The sequence below is a fragment of the Sinocyclocheilus grahami genome, unplaced genomic scaffold (assembly GCF_001515645.1).
Source record: "Sinocyclocheilus grahami isolate Dianchi unplaced genomic scaffold, SAMN03320097.WGS_v1.1 scaffold1041.1, whole genome shotgun sequence".
Lineage (NCBI taxonomy): Eukaryota > Metazoa > Chordata > Actinopteri > Cypriniformes > Cyprinidae > Sinocyclocheilus > Sinocyclocheilus grahami.
This window is the reverse complement of record NW_015506220.1, coordinates 101,097-117,434: the sequence shown is the minus strand read 5'-3', so window position 1 is coordinate 117,434 and position 16,338 is coordinate 101,097. Positions and strand designations below refer to the sequence as shown.

The 16,338-nt window shown below is 40.2% G+C and overlaps 1 protein-coding gene across 2 annotated transcripts in view; it reads left to right on the top strand.

The window, feature by feature from the left end:
- LOC107566020 (coiled-coil domain-containing protein 92-like) overlaps nt 1–16,338 on the top strand; it is a 99,497-nt gene that overhangs the window by 73,395 nt on the left and 9,764 nt on the right. Inside the window, exons 2-3 of one of the 2 annotated variants that reach the window (XM_016251373.1) lie at nt 8,402–8,624; nt 10,424–10,465. In XM_016251373.1, the coding sequence (XP_016106859.1) occupies nt 8,489–8,624; nt 10,424–10,465 (178 nt within the window). In that variant the 5' untranslated portion in view covers nt 8,402–8,488. Of the gene's footprint in view, nt 1–8,401; nt 8,625–10,423; nt 10,466–16,338 lie in introns of those variants that run through there. The other variant, XM_016251374.1, reaches the window with a different exon arrangement.

Here is a 16,338-nt window from a genome sequence, read left to right as displayed (position 1 = left end):
CTCCAGACACACGTAATCTCTTCAAAACTTTCAATTCTATCCTCTGTCCCCCTCCACCACCTCCTATCACTTCTGTAACAGCTGATGATTTCGCCACATTCTTCACAGACAAAACCAGAACAATCAGTAGTCAATTTTCAGCCCCACACACACAGGACTTCAAACCAACCACACCCACTGCAAAAACTCCCATCTTCTCCTTCTGTCCCCTCACTGAGGCAGAAGTATCAAAACTTCTCCTCTCCAGCCATCCTACAACATGCCCTCAGGCACCTTCCCCACTGCATTCAAGCAGGCTCGGGTAACCCCACTGCTCAAAAAACCTACATTAAACACTTCACTTACAGATAGCTACAGACCTGTCTCTCTCCTTCCATTCATAGTGAAAACCCTCGAAAGAGTTGTTTTCAACCAGATCTAATTTTCTTTCACAGAACAACAAACTGAATGCTAACCAGTCAGGTTTCAGGAGTGGCCATTCAACTGAGACTGCGCTACTGTCAGTCACGGAAGCCTTGCGGATTGCAAAAGCTGATTCCAACTCATCATTTCTTATTCTGCTGGATCTATCTGCTGCTTTTGACTCTGTCAATCATCAGATCCTCCTGTCTGCCCTCTCATCACTGGGCATCACAGAGATTCCTCTTAGCTGGTTTGAATCCTATCTCACTGGTAGGTCTTTTTACGCATTTGAACAGTCCATAGCAAATACTTAAACTAATAACAAAACAAAGTAGCTGATTTAGAAGCGCCAGATTGTCATAGCAAAGTCAGAATTACCTCCTCTCCTAGGTTCACGAAACGGTCGTTCATAAAATGCATTGCTGTTCTGTTGTAAGTAATCTTAAAGATTCCTAAATGCATCTACTTTCGGAAGGCCAAATAAAGTGCTTTTGCTTTTGCACTGAAACACACAGCGTCTCTCTGACATGGCTGCTTCAACACTAACTGCGGTTACTGAAACCACGTCTTCTTTCTTTACGTGCACATTTGGGCGCATTATGCAAATATTCCCACATAGTGACCTAGATATGTGGGGGCGTGTTAGAACGAGCCGTTTTAGGGGGGCGTGGCAGAGTCTTAACTTTGATAAAGAATATCTCTTTGGTTTTGAGACTTTAGTCTTTGCAACTTCAGGGATCTTATCTGTGCACAATCAGCTTGTAACACTCCAAAGAGAAAGGAAAACTTGAAATCGCATCATATGACCCCTTTAAGAAGTATCGCTTTATGCATCCCCCAATTGTAAGTGGCTTTGGATAAAAGCGTCTGCAAAATGACTAAATGTAAATGTTTTCTGACATAGTAAACTTGCTAGGTAGCTCACCTTGTACTACACTGCACAATATTGATATTGATCATAGTAGGCATACAAACTCCTTCATATGCCTCACTTTTCATTGTTCATAAATTATTCATAGTTTTGCCTACTCCAGAGAGCCTTGTAGTCTCTCTCTTTCTGTCTTTAAGTAATGGAGGTCATCTGTCAGTGTCATTTGTTATGTAGCTGCAGTCTTGAGAATTACGGAACACTTTTTAAAATCTTTTTAAGCACAGCAGGTTTGACCGTGGCAAAGTCATTCTCACTGTGTGTACCATCTGTGTGTCTTGTGCTGGGAAAGAGAGATCAGACACGCTAATAATGACACCCAACTGATGTTATAAGTGGATTGTGTAGGTGTCCAGCTATAACATGGTTGAAGATTCAGGATGTGTGTATATAAAGCCATATGGGGGTTTATTGTGTTTGTGTCAGGATTGTGCACTAATATGAATTTGCATTGAGGTAGCAAACAGGAATCAGAATTTGCACTTAAAGGGTTAGTTCACCCAAAAATGAAAATTATACTGCGTTTTACTCACCCCCGAGGCATCCTAGGTGTATATGACTTTCTTCTTTCAGACGAATCCAGTTGGAGTTATATAAAAAATTGTCTTTGATCTTTCAAGCTGTTTAATGCCGCTCAGCGGGTGTTGCATTGCTTCTGTCCAAAAGAACTTAAATAGAAATCAGCTTCTGTGTACAACTGTTGGCGCAAGCTACATTAAAGTGATTATTACATTTTGAATATGGATATTTTTCTTACAAAAACGCATAAGATTCGCTACAGAAGGCCTTTGTTCTATTGTTCGTTGTATTAAGCATCACGGTTTTCAACATTTCTAGCAGTAAGAAATGCTTCTGAAGACTGGAGTAATGGCTGCTGTAAATTCAGCTTGGCAATCACAGGAATAATTTACATTTTAAAATATATTAAAATATACAACAGTCATTTTAAATTGTAGTAATATTTCACAATAGTGTTTATACTGTATTTGTGACCAAATACATGCTGATTTGGTGAGCATAAAAGACTCATTATTAGTAATACAAAAAAATGTCGAAACTGACCCCAAACTTTTGAATAATAATAGTAATAAATCAGTTTTCATTTCATGGACCACCACTGTTTAAAATGGATGCAAACAACATAAAGCCAGCTTGTGTCAATAATTACAACATCATTAATAATTATTTACAATTATTCATAATTATAGTTTGTGGCAAAACCGGTGTAGGACAAATACGATTCCCCTGTTATGTGACTGTGTTGAATATCTTTGAATTTCTAATCAGTTAATTCCTTTTTCATGTAATTCAGATTCAACTTCCTGTAGGTTGTGTTTGTGACTCTTAATTGAAAGTCTGTTCTAAATTCAAAATTTTGCCCAAACCTGTTTGTTGGTAGTGCATTTCTTTGTTTTACAGAAAGCAGAATCTTCACATTTGCATCTTTATTGCATGATATACTGTATGATCGAGGAGAAATAGAGATGGCAAGAAAAAGAGAGAGGACACATGAGAAAGGGAGACAGCAAGTGAATTAATAAAAGAGCGGGGCAGAGTCTACTGACAGTCTTCTCTGGGCCGCACCCAGCGTGAGCACTGCCTGGCATTACTCATTCATGCTCATAGGCTTTTCATGAGTTACACTGACTTGCAGTCTACCTCGAACATTGTCTTACCCTCTTTTTTAGCCACACTGTCCATGTTAAAATATATACACATATATATATATATATATATATATATATATGTGTATGTGTGTGTGTTTTTTCCCACAAACCCACAGTTTTTGTTTTCCCTTTTAGACTTATGAGCGAATGCTTTTCCCTTCCTTTTGTTGTGTCTGTCTTGTGGAGGGCTGTGGTTAGTCTGTCAGAATGAGAGTGTGTTTAAGGCATCTGCTCCAGTCTTCTGACCATACCATTTTTGGATGCTATGTTTTCTCATTTTTAGCTTGATCTCATGAGAAAAATGTGACCATGCATGTTTTTGCAAACCTGAAATCAGCTGCGGTATAAATCACTGCAGTGTCCAGATGAAATGAAGTGGAGCTAAAAGTGATTGATTTTCTCCTATAAAGTCTAAATAGTGTTCTATTGATTTATAAATCCACCAACACAAACAATAGGAATGCATTTTTTCACTATCACTAACCCTGGCCATAATCCTACCCATACCTAGATACTAAATACCGTTTTTTAACCCAAAATTCATAATTCGATTAATATTAATCGATAAATAAAGTTGCAGCACTTCTGCATCACTAGTGTTCATTTCTTGGGAACTGCAGCAGTTTGTTCCCGCAGTAACATTTTTCACATTTTGTAGCGTCACGTTTTTCTGCATGAGAGCAGGTAGGTCATTTTCATCATATAGAAGAATGAATGTGAAGTATGATTAGCAATGCGGTCCCTCAACACACCCGGGAGGCATTCTCTTATCTCTTGTGTTTCTCTTTTTCCTCTGTCTGAATGGCTGGATTTGTCAGTTTTTTTGTGTTGCATTATGATAGGAGGAAGTACATGCAGAGGAGAGAGTCTGCCACTCTGCCTTAAAATGTTGGAGGCAGTAAGATCTCTGTTATTAATTTAAACTACACAGGGCTTTTATGAGGACCCTTTTACTAAATCAAAGCCTTTCTTAAGAAGTCATGAAGGGGACACTTTCTTTTATCTTCTGGTAGAAGCAGAAATATTAAATATGGTGTTAGATTAATACATTAGCCCACAAGTGAGTTTTTTTGTAGGAAGTACAAACTGGAATGTGATATATTAGGCCAGGCCAAAGTGTTTTTAAAGGGGACATATCATGAGAAATTGAATTTTCCTTGATTTTTAACTGTATTTAATGCATTAACTAACATTAACTGCAATACATTGTTACAGTATGTATTAATCTTTATTAACATTAAAACAAAACCATTAATTTTTAGTCCATGTTAGCTCAGGTCCATTAGATCAGTGAATCTCAACCTTTTGGCGTACCGGACCCCAGTCCAATTCAGAACCATCCTCAAGGACCCCCAGAACAAAATTACTCATCTGTATCATTTGTGTCTTTGTGAGGACCAAATGCAGTCAAGTATAATTCAAGTTAACTGACTTGTCCAGTATTTGGCCATATCATCAGCTATATTAGATTTTTCTTTCATGGGAACATGTCATGTCAAAATATACAAAATTTATACAAAAATTCATACTTTATACGGACCCCCTGGCCTTACGTCAAGGACCACTAGGGGTCCACGGACCCCTGGTTGAGAAACACTGCATTAGATAACATTAATAGATAAATTAATTAGTAAATGTTGGAATCAAAATGAACTAAGATTAATAAATGCTTTAGAAGTATTTTTCATTGTTAGTTTGTTAACGAATGTAGTAAACTAATGTTAACATATATGTTGCCTATACAAACTACAATAAAAAGAGTGAATTGTGAAATATTATTACAGTTTAAAATAATTTTTAATATTTGAAAAATTTAATTTATTTCTGTGATGGCAAAACTGAATTTTTTAGCAGCCGTTACGCCAGTCTTTAGTGTCACATAATTCTTCAGAAATGATTGTAATATGATGATTTGCTGCTCAAGAAACTTATCAATGTTGAAAACGATTTTTGCTGCTTAATGTTTTTGTGGAAACCGTGATACATTTTTCAGGATTCTTTGATTAAATAAAGTTCAAAATAACAGCATTTATTTGAAGATAAATGTTTTGTAACACTGTAAAAGTAGGCTATTAATTTCTTAAAAAAAAAAAAAAAATCCAACTGACCCCAAAACTTTTAAACAGAGTAGTGTGCGTACTGTATATTTTTATATTAATAATTTTATATTTTAATATATAAAATTGCCATACAGAGATTCCTATGAACACGTTAAATCCTTCATTAAGTTTGCGGATGACACGACTGTGGTGGGTCTCAATAGCAACAGAGATGAGACAAACTGCAGGAGTTGGGTGGTGCAGAGACAACAATCGCTCTCTGAATGTGGAGAAGACGAAGGAGATTGTTGTTGATTTCAGGAGAGTGCGCACTCAGCATGCTCCTCTGACCGTCAATGGTGCGACTGTGGAGAGGGTGAGCAGCACCAAGTTCCTGGGTGTGCACATCACAGAGGATCTCTCCTGGACTGACAACACCGCAGCACTGGCCAAGAAAGCACAGCAGCGTCTCTACTTCCTCTGCAAACTGAGAAGAGCCAGATCCTCGGCCCCCATCATGTGCACCTTCTACAGAGGCAGCATCGAGAGCATTCTGACGAGCTGCATCACTGTGTGGTATGGTGCCTGCAACGCGTCCTGCCGCAAGTCACTTCAACGCATAGTGAGAGCAGCTGAGAAGATTGTTGGTGTCTCTCTCCCCTCCCTCCAGGATATTTATGGAACCCGTCTCACCCGCAAAGCCCTCTGCATTGCAGGTGATCCCACCCACCCGACACTCAGCTTCTTTAGTCTGCTGCCATCAGGTAGGAGACTGCGGAGTCTTCAGGCCAGGACCTGCAGACTGAAGGACAGCTTCATCCATCAGGCTGTCAGGAAGCTGAACTCCTTCCCGACTTTGCCCCCCCTCTCCTCTTTTGCCCCATGCACCACTGAACTCTGAACCCCAGACCCCCCGCCAGCTCCCACATCCCCAGGTCCTTCCACTCCCCCCTCCCACTAACACACTGGGACCTGCACCAGTCACTTTGTGCAGCATTGGTCTGCTCACTACGTCATTCAGCATTGAACTGACCTCATTCAACCTCTTCTGAAAGTTTAAATAAAAAAACTCTCTGAGCTTTTTGTCACTTTAATCAGTCTGAATAAACTCTTTGCACTACAATCATTATATCTGCACTGTTTGTTTACTTCACTGGTTTGCACTCTATCTGCCATGTGCCTTGTGTTGCTTAATACATTTTTTTTACATGACCTTATTTGTATATTTGTATAGTTGTATTTTATATTTAATCTGTATCTGTCTGTATATATGCTCTACTGTTAGTGTTATCTGTATAAACAAGGGTCTGAGAGTAACACAATTTCAATTCTCTGTATGTATGTGCTGTACATGTGGAAGAATTGTCAATAAAGCAGACTTGACTTGATTTAAAGTAATGACAAATACATTATTGAGGCAGAATCAGAACTGAATTGATTCATTAAAATAAATAGTTTGAACTAATTAATGGAAATCAAAACTTACTTACTTAAATGATGCTATTAAAACATTGCAACACAAGAAAGGATTGAAGACTAATCACAGAAAATGTATGGCTAGATAAAAAGCACACTATATCACTGATAATTTCAACATTGCTTAATTTCATTCACCAGCACGATCATTGCGATATGAATATTCAATATATCACCCGGCCCAACTTACATTTTAAGTGGATCAAAAAATGTCAAGGGAAAAAATTAAATGATGAAATATGTATGATATGACCTCTTTAAGAGCACTTTGAGATGGGAGATGATCCCTGAGCAGTGCAGGGTCTGTGGAAACCAGCCTCTCTCTTGCGTTCACCCCCCTTAAATCAATACTCCCACAAACAGTATCTACAGATTCTCCCTAGCTTCTGCCTCATCTGAAAGGCATTACGTAATGTCAACCCATTATGCTGTCATTAGATAAATATAGCTTTTTGTCCTCTCAGACAAAGGGACAATGATTCGGGGAAGGGATAGTGATAACCGGAGTAAACTATTTGACTGCAGTAATGTATTTGTGTTTGTGTGAGTACTGTATGACAGTCTCCTGACCTCAGTATGTGGCTGTGGCTCTATTGTAAACTTCTCACATGTGCAGTTTTAAAGAAGCTTGTCGTGATTACACAAACAGTCACATCTATATTTCGCTGCTGGTGAATTGGGACCTCACATGCCTGTAGGAAGAGTGATTTTGTTGTTACGTTGAATTAGTTTAAAGATGTGTTGTGTCATGTACTCTGGGACTTGCAGAGTAGCAGGTATACTGATGTTGATGTCTCAGAAGAGGTTTAATTAAAGATGTTGTAAGGGATATTTTTTAATGGAATGTCACTCAGAAAATGTCCCTAATACAGTACCTGACAGATCTGAATTAGATGTTCTGAAATATCACTCTTGTGTCTGTGGCAGCCCTGACTCTGTAAACTGCAAAAATGTGACTGCAGACCACAGTCATAGTCTTTTATTAGCTAAGAAGACTTTGTCAGTCGTTTTGCGTGTATCAGCTTTATAAGCAACAGTTGTTGGATTGTCATTCAAGAACAATATTTTACTGCTGTTGCTTTTGATAATGTTGGGATTCACAATAGACTATATTGGTTGGTGGTTATTAGGACTTTTATCAGTATCATTCATCATGAAAAAAAAAATATATATATAGAGAGAGAGAGACAGAGAGTATATTGAGTATGTAATATATTATGTATGTAATTATTATGCATGTGTGTGTAATCATAATCAGTAATAATTTAACATTGCTTTAGCAAATCTCATATTTTTTTCTCAAAAAGTTTGTGTTTTGGTTTGTTTGTTGTGTTTTATTTTTTTTAATATTGATCAATATAAAATAAGGAATATATTTAATATTTATTCTAAAAAAAGTATAGAATTTTATAATCAGCCAGCTACACTGAAAAAAAAAAGTAGGCTAATGCCGAAACAATTTTCATTCAGAAATTGCTTGTAAATTTCACAAATAATTGATCTAAACAAGAAATTCTTTAGTAGAAAGACTGAAATAGTATTTTCTTGTAAAATATACTCCAGTAACCTTTGTTTTATTTACAACATCGAAAAATCATTTTTACACTGTATTGGCCATAACATGAAAAATAATAAATGACAATTAATAAATAGTTATTAGCTTGTCAGTATTGCAAATTTTAATATATGTATTATAATATCAGTGCCTTTGTAGCATGTCTTTGAAATGATGGAGCTAGGTGTCTAATTGGCTAATATAACTTTTAGTATGGGCTAGGGTTAGGGTTAGGGGGGTTAGGGGGCTTTTTTAAAATCTAATTGAATGATAACTGTCAAAAGGCTAAATATTCTGTGTATGTGATCCGTATTTTCTTTTCTTGTGTTTACAGGTCTCCTGGGCTAGTGTATGTGCAGGTGTGAGTGAGTGAGTGAGTTTATTTATACATGTGAGTGTGTGACCGTGTATCATCATCAACATGGCCTCGGTGAGTGTTACCTTGGAGAATCAACTGCACAGCGCACAGAAGAACCTGCTGTACCTGCAACAAGACCATGCCAACACATTGAAAGGCCTACATGCTGAGATCCGCCGCCTACAACAGCACTGCACAGGTACACACACACACGCCAATACACTGAGCATAATGTAGTGACTGGCACTTATAGCAAAACTGCACTAGCAAGCATCCATAAACACATTATTCATTTGTAAACTGTCTACAGTAAATGAAGCACTATAATCATTAAAAATGGAGTGTCTCTTTTATTTAAGGCAGTGGCTATTTGCACTAAGTGTAAATAGCATATTTTCTTAGCGATAGATGCTATTTACAGTAAGTGCAAATAGTGATGGATGGTATTTACACGAAGTGCAAATAGCCATAGATTCTATGTTAAAATAGCAGGATTTTCTGCTATTTAGACTACGTATTGCAAATAGTGGCAATTATCTGCACCTCAGTATTATAGTACAGTACATTATAAAACAGCATGCAATAATAACGTATTGAGTGTAAATTATAATTTTAATTCAAATTATTAAATGGATGCCACCTTATTGGGACAAGCCCTCCCTACACCTACCCTAATCCTACCCGATACTTTATTTTCAACTTTTTGATTATTTCCTTAATTGTTATTGAAAATAAATGCCTTTCTGATGTGATATGAGATTTGAAAAGGGAGAAAAAGAAGTTTGGCAAAAGGCAGATTCGAACCCGGGTTAATCGCATCAAAAAAGACTATGGTACGCGCTGTACCATCTACGCCACTGGAACTAACAATTGACAGCCATCTTTTATAGTGTTGACTAGCCCTATCACATGTTTGTGGGTGGAGCTAGTGTAAATGGCCTCTGCCAACATGGCCAGCTATTTGCACGTAGTGTAAATAGACACTCCGTTTATTTAATGGCTCAAATAAATTAAAGATAAATTATTGCCAGTTTACAGTGGGTTCATTATTGTTTTATTAGTTAATCTAGTATTGTATTTTATTTTACTTTAGATTTTTGCCACTTTTTATTCAGACAATTAACAATTGACTGAAAATGAGAGGATGGACAGGGGAGGATGGGATTGGGATTTGACTCAAGCCGGATTTGAATTCGCCCACACAAGTGCCCTCATGAAATGTGCCAAATCCTGTGCATTACATGACAGGTATCTCTGCTATTAGTTTAATGATGTTGACATCTTAAGGTGGTATCATTTTAAACGTCTAGACCAAAAACGAACACAAATCTCTGGCACTTTTTTGAAGACGTACAGCACGTATAGCTTATGCAGTCCTATCACCAGGTCACTTCTCCACACTAATAGAGTAAAATGGTGCCACAGGGATTATGGTTCAGGATTGAGAGAATACAGTTAATTTCATTCTAGATGGCTAGATTCTCATCTAACGCTGCTTCACTCCAATCTCAATGGTCTTTTTTTTTTTTTTTTAAGTTAGCATGAAATCGTGGTGCTATTGTATGTGATTCATTATTGCACAAATCAAAGCAAAAAACACTAAACAAAACAGTACAGCAAAACATCCCAGCCAAACAGCAAAGAAAAACAACAAAAACAAACCAAAACTCAGTATTCAGTAAACTACAGAATTTGAAGTTTCATGTTGTTTGTATAGTACCACTGATTCCCACATGTTCTTTTATCCTTGGTTGACTCTCTGTTGTGTTACTGTTTCTCTGTTTTTGCTCTCACTCTCTTGATCTCCTCCTGTTTCAGGTGATGTCTTGTGTCATGTGATCTTCAACTGTTGTCATTTAAGGTTGTGTGATGCTCTGTGCTGCCAGCCTAACATTTGATATCTCTCTCTCTCTCTCTCTCTCTCTCTCTCTCTCTCTCTCTCACACTCCTCCTTTTGTCATCCTGTCCACTCCTTCTGTCCTCTCTTTTGTTTCACAGACCTGACATATGAGCTGACAATGCGGAGCTCTGATCCAGGTGGTAAGATTTCTCACACACGCTTTACATGTGGCTGCATTCACACTCACATGGGGTCAGAACAAAATGTTCATGCAAGGGGGGCTGTGTGTATCAGGTGTTGCTAGAATGCTGTCAAAGTACTTGTCAACCACATGTTCACCTGTTAAAAGAAATCTCTGACAGCCTGGTAGATGCACAGACAGATAGACTTGCAACCAGCAGGAGGAAGGCCAAATGGAAACATCCAGAAATGCTGTTCATATTTATTTTTAGTTTCTTGTTTTGTCTGGCAGTCTCTTTATTTATCTGCTGCTGTGTTGCTCCCTCTTTGCAGCAGGTTGTAAATAAGACTTTTTTTTTTGTTTCCCGCAAAGAAAGAGAACTGTGACCCTCTTCGCACATATCCCACCATGGTTGTGCCATGTAACCTGGCAACCAGCGACCCACCCAGCAAGCACCCATACATAAGACCCCCTGCTGCCCACAGGGACTGCCATTTCCCTCTCTCTCCTTTTCTCTTTCACTCCGTTTAATATATGTTGGCTTTTCAGTCTCCGCATGAACACACAATGCACTGATAAACCATTTAGGCATCTGAATGCTCAACACAGTTCCCACAGACATGCAGTTTCCAGGCAAAACATTGAAGGTTTCGAGGCTTTCAAAGTTCTTTACATGATAAAGACCAGCTGACTGTACATTATCCTGTTTATTACATAACTTCAACAAATAAATACTTGAAATATTGATTTTGGAGTTGAAATTATTGTATTGTCTCACTTCTAAGAAAAATAGCAAAAAATAGTAAAAAAATGTTAAATAGAAAAATAGACCATTATAACAGAAAGAAAACACCAGGACAAACACTGCAACAATCTCACAATATTTATTTTTATATTATAATGATGATTAATATGCAGATTAGATTTCTGCAGAATCTAACCAGTCATAATTTTGATTTGGTAACAGTTTACCAATCAGAATCAATTATTCCAGAGAGCTGTGCATTATTACTTTATAATGAATTAGTTTCACATTTGTTTAGTGTCTGTATGTTTGGACAGGCTGTTGTTTGTGTTTGCGCATGTGGCTGATGTGAGCCAGATACGTGTCTAGCACAGGAAATGAGATTATGAATGACTAGGCTAATACAGTACTAATGCAAAAGGCTAATGCATCATCTGCAACCTGCTGACCACATCCCCACGCTCATGTTCCTAACAATAGCCATGATATTTCAGACCAACACCACTGCCATGCATCAAAACACTTGTTTTTATGTGGAATGACATTCAAAATGACATAAGAGACTTAGCAAATGAGGATAACATATTCCTCTCACTTCAAAGATCAAGAATCACTCTTAATCCAGCTATCACATAATAATAGAGATTATTTCTGTTCCAACTTAAACCCAACACGTTCTGTTGACTGGAGTAACAGCAGATGATTCATTCACATTAATGCAGCGTTTAGACCAATCAGACATACAATTATTCATTATATTTAATGAATAATCCAGGAAACCCACTCACCCAAAAAAAGCAAACTATGTGTTAGAATTCTGTGGACAACCCCCGAAGAGCAACTAACACCCCAAAAAGGCCGAACAGGCCTCTGGTTACCATGGCAAGCACTAACAAATCATCTGATAACACTGGTTCCCTCTCGAGTCGGTCTCTCTGTGTCATTGTAGATGTCACTTTGGGGTTATCCCCTCCTTCCTTGAATCTACTGAAGCCTTATGAAATCTCGCGGACGAGAATTCGCCCACCAGTGGCATTCAAACATGCAAAATAGAGGCGGGCTCCCCCACACTATAAGGCAGCGCTGAATGCCATTGTCTCAGAATTTTCTCCTTCAGGTACAAGAAGCCATCTACAGCTCACCGTTGAGATATGCACATACTGGAGTCGGTGCCTGGATTGCCATTCCCTTGCAGCATTCTGGTAAGTATGACATTTCTTTCAGATGCCTTCCGGACTGCTGTGTTTCTGCCTGGGCGATGCCCACTCTTAAGCAGGGCTGCACGAGTCCATCTACCCTCAATAACAGTGGTGAAACTTATGGACTCCGGACTAAGCGTCCGCATTCCTCTTACCCAGCCCTTCTACCCCTGCGGTAGAGCTGCAAGCCGAGCGCGGAGACTGCAGCAAGGGTTCTCTTGTCGGCACAGGTCCTGCATGGTCCTTGATCTCTACATGTGCAGCCCCCATCTAGAGCGGCGATCTGCCATGTACAAAGCACAAATCACTTAAGCTCCTCATTCACACTATATAAACAGCTCCTTATCTCAGTGCAGCGGTCTATCGTGTACAGAAGACAAAATGTCAGGCACTTAAACGATATAAACACCTTGACAATATGAATAAAATAACATACAATTTTGTGCAGACTACACTTTTATTTGTCAGCCTATCTCTCTTTCTTTCAGTAGCAGAAATTTAAATGTGAGGTTCTGGAAACGAGATCTAAATTTAGCGGGAACAGTCGGGTCGGGAAGAAAATTATTCTAAGCGGACAGCGGGTGAACAAAGAGTGAATCTATAGTGGGAGCGGGTGGGTGCGCAATAGAACCTTGAGGGAGTGGGACTAAAAAAACAGTCCTACGCAGACCTCTACTTCATAGAGTCGACTGCCCGATAGAGATTTGTCTCCACTCCACGAGAAGTCTGGTGTCATCTTGGACTTGAACTAATGCATGTCTATTCAAGTGAGCGCATTGAGACAGACCCTCGCACAGGCCAGGGGACTGGATTATGTCAGTGGACCTGAATATATCTACTTTATGGTCAGATATCCTGTTAGTCGCCTTGGAAAGCAACTGAATGCCCTCTTTGTTTTATATAACAGCATAACACAATATTTATAGTCGCCCGGGAGAATGTCTTGTCAATAAGAATTTCACGAGTTCGCCTTGCAGATAATAAAGCGAGAAGAATAGTATGCGTATTTGGCGTGCTGTACGAGGAAAGGGCTCCAAGCTTGGTAATTCTTCCCGAACCCAGGGCACTCCCTCCTGTCCAGGGAGAAGGCTCCGAGCTCTGCATCTGTCCGAATGCAGAGCACTCCCCCCGTAGGAATGGGTCAACGGTGAGGAGTCAGGGTGGTGGAGGGATGCTGAAAGACTAGAACGAAGGTAAGGCTGCTATGATTATTTATAGTGGTTCTCTCTCATGGTGGTTGGATAGATAATGTGATTACTGATAGTGGATTGACCGGGGTGATTATCTGCACGTGCTCCTCCCGAAATTTGTTAATAAAACATCACTTCGTGTGGCACAAGAAGGCTGATCACATCTCACCCTTCTCCATGATCAACTCGTGCTTGGCACTCTGGTCAGTTCTGTGACTTGAATGTTTCCTCACTCACATCACAAGTTTGCCTTTGCAAGAGGATTATGTCTACAAGTTGAACTGAGATTGTAGGTAGTGTCAGATAGGTCATGTGGACTATTATGGCAGTTGTTGACGCCCATGCAAAGTGGTGTTCAACTTGGTCTTGTAGCCATTCACAGTCTGTTGTTACAGGCACAGACACTGCTGCCTTTCTGCGTGAATGGTCACCCTCGTGGGTTATATCTATGCACATTGCTGTTGTACACATTCACGGTGTAAAAGCACAGACAGGAATCCATCATCGTTTTGTTGGTTTCTCCCACACCGGTAGTAACCTTTGCTGAAAAACTTATGCCAGGTAAGCACCTATGCATGTTGCTATAGCCTATACGTGTTATTATAGCCTGAATTTTCCTTGTAACGCATGCATTGTCTGTGCAGAAATCAAGGTAGCTGAAATCAATGTTCAGCATTCGTCTTAAACTGTTGCAGCCCCACCGAGTTGGCAGTGTTAGACTAAGTTGTGTAACCAGTACTACTGCTGCCTCCGTGTATATCTGCACAGTGTTAACCTTGCGTCCATTATGTTCATGACAGCACCAGCTTTGTTGCTGCAGCAGACATCAGTACTACGTGTTGGCATGACCGCCACCATTAGCCGCACAGCACGGTCAGGCTTGCCATCGGTTGCAACATTATGCAGTAGTGTCTGTGTTGCTGTCTCATGCATTATTTGGCCACCAGCACACTGTGATGGTGCGGTGATCACACTGTGGATGTCACACATCCCAGGGTAAACATTGCTAGGTGATAGTGTCGTTGCCTATCCATGTGTCTGCGGTGCTGAATGGCTGCTGTTAATACAGTCTGGAGACAAGCGCAGGCATGAATGCTTGCAGTGAGTGTATAGTTAATCCAGGATGCAGGTCGCTGTCCTTTACTTTGTGATGTGTTTGCAGTAATATAATGCTTGTGCAACTTGCTCGTATAGCTGCTATGCCGCTGAGTTTGAGGTCTTCCGTTGTGTGAAGTACTTTTAGCTGAGGTCAACGGCTTTTCTTGCAGCCGATCTGGACCTTCGCTATGAACACAGCGGGATTATGAGATCCCCAAAGCGACATCTTTGATGACGCGGTGTCGAGAGACCGTCTCTTGGGGGGAATGTCTCCGGTTACCTAACGTAACCTCAGTTCCCTGAGAAGCGGAAACAACACACTGCGTATGTTGCAGTCTCACCTCAAGTCTTTGTCAGCTGCACTCTGCTTCAGTCCAAAGATTCTGAGGCAATGGCATTCAGCACCGCCTTATCGTGTCTCTATTTCACGCACTTGAACTCCATTCGCCCGCAAGATTTCATAAGGCTTCAATAGATGTTAGGTGACCAGAGACATTTTATTGCTCAAAGGAATGTGGGCAGTGCAACTCTCACTCCATTTCCCCACAGGAAAGACACATAATGCCCATAAAAATTTACTCTTCATATGTACACCGATACAAAGGGGAGAGCCAAAGACTTCTGACTGATACATCAGTCAGTTTCCTGAGAACCTCTGCAGCCACAGAAGGAAAATGATCAATTCAGACAAACTCTGAAATTACACCTGAAGTGACACTCAAAGACCTCAACCGAATGGCCAGAAACATCCCAACATTTACACCAAATCTTACAGGAGTCCACGATGTCCACACCTAACTGCGAAACATTGTCTTCCACCTGCAGTCTTGGGCAAGTGTGAACCACCAAGATAGACTCAGAGGTGCGACACTTCCTGGCTCAACAGCCAAAACACATCCAATCGATATCTAAAACAAGCCATCATAAAAGAATTCTCAGACCCAGATTCTGAAACTCTGATCGCTGCCCTAGCCACCAAACAGGGCCGGCATGAAACTCCCAATGCTTATTACCACAGACTTCAACAAGCTTTCTTCTGAGCTCGCAATGAACCTGGGATGTAGAAGGACACCAGCTTCAAGTTTTCCTCCGAAACCTCCACCCCATCGTAAGTCACCATTTAGGCATTAAGGCCTGTCCCCGCACACTGCCTATTCAACAACTGCATGACCTGACACAGATGGCCTTTAACAAGCACAAGGCCTCGACTAAAGGTGTTTGTAAGTTCCCACTGATTCTTCACTGCACAACCCAGAATCCAAAGCGGGCACCGAAAGGCACCCAGCATTGCCACAATGCAAGACCCATCTATAGAAAGCCCCTAGCCAGCAGAGGATAACACTCTGGTCATCATGGCAACAGACCCAGGTTCCAGACCTGGGCATTCTCACGCTGAAAACATCACAGGGTGTCCAACAGCCGTCTACAACAACATCCTCCTCCACACCCTTAACACAGGTGCCAAACATAGGCTGCACAAGAACAGCTGAACACACCTACTTCTGAGTTACAGGAGCTGATGATGCTAGCAAAAGAGCTCCTTGAACAGAACTCAATCGAGGAGTACTGGGAAGGACAAAACTTCTGACTCCTTGCCCAACATAACACTGCATCAGACCCCTCCAAGGGAGGAACGTCCCATAAACCGATGGACAACCCA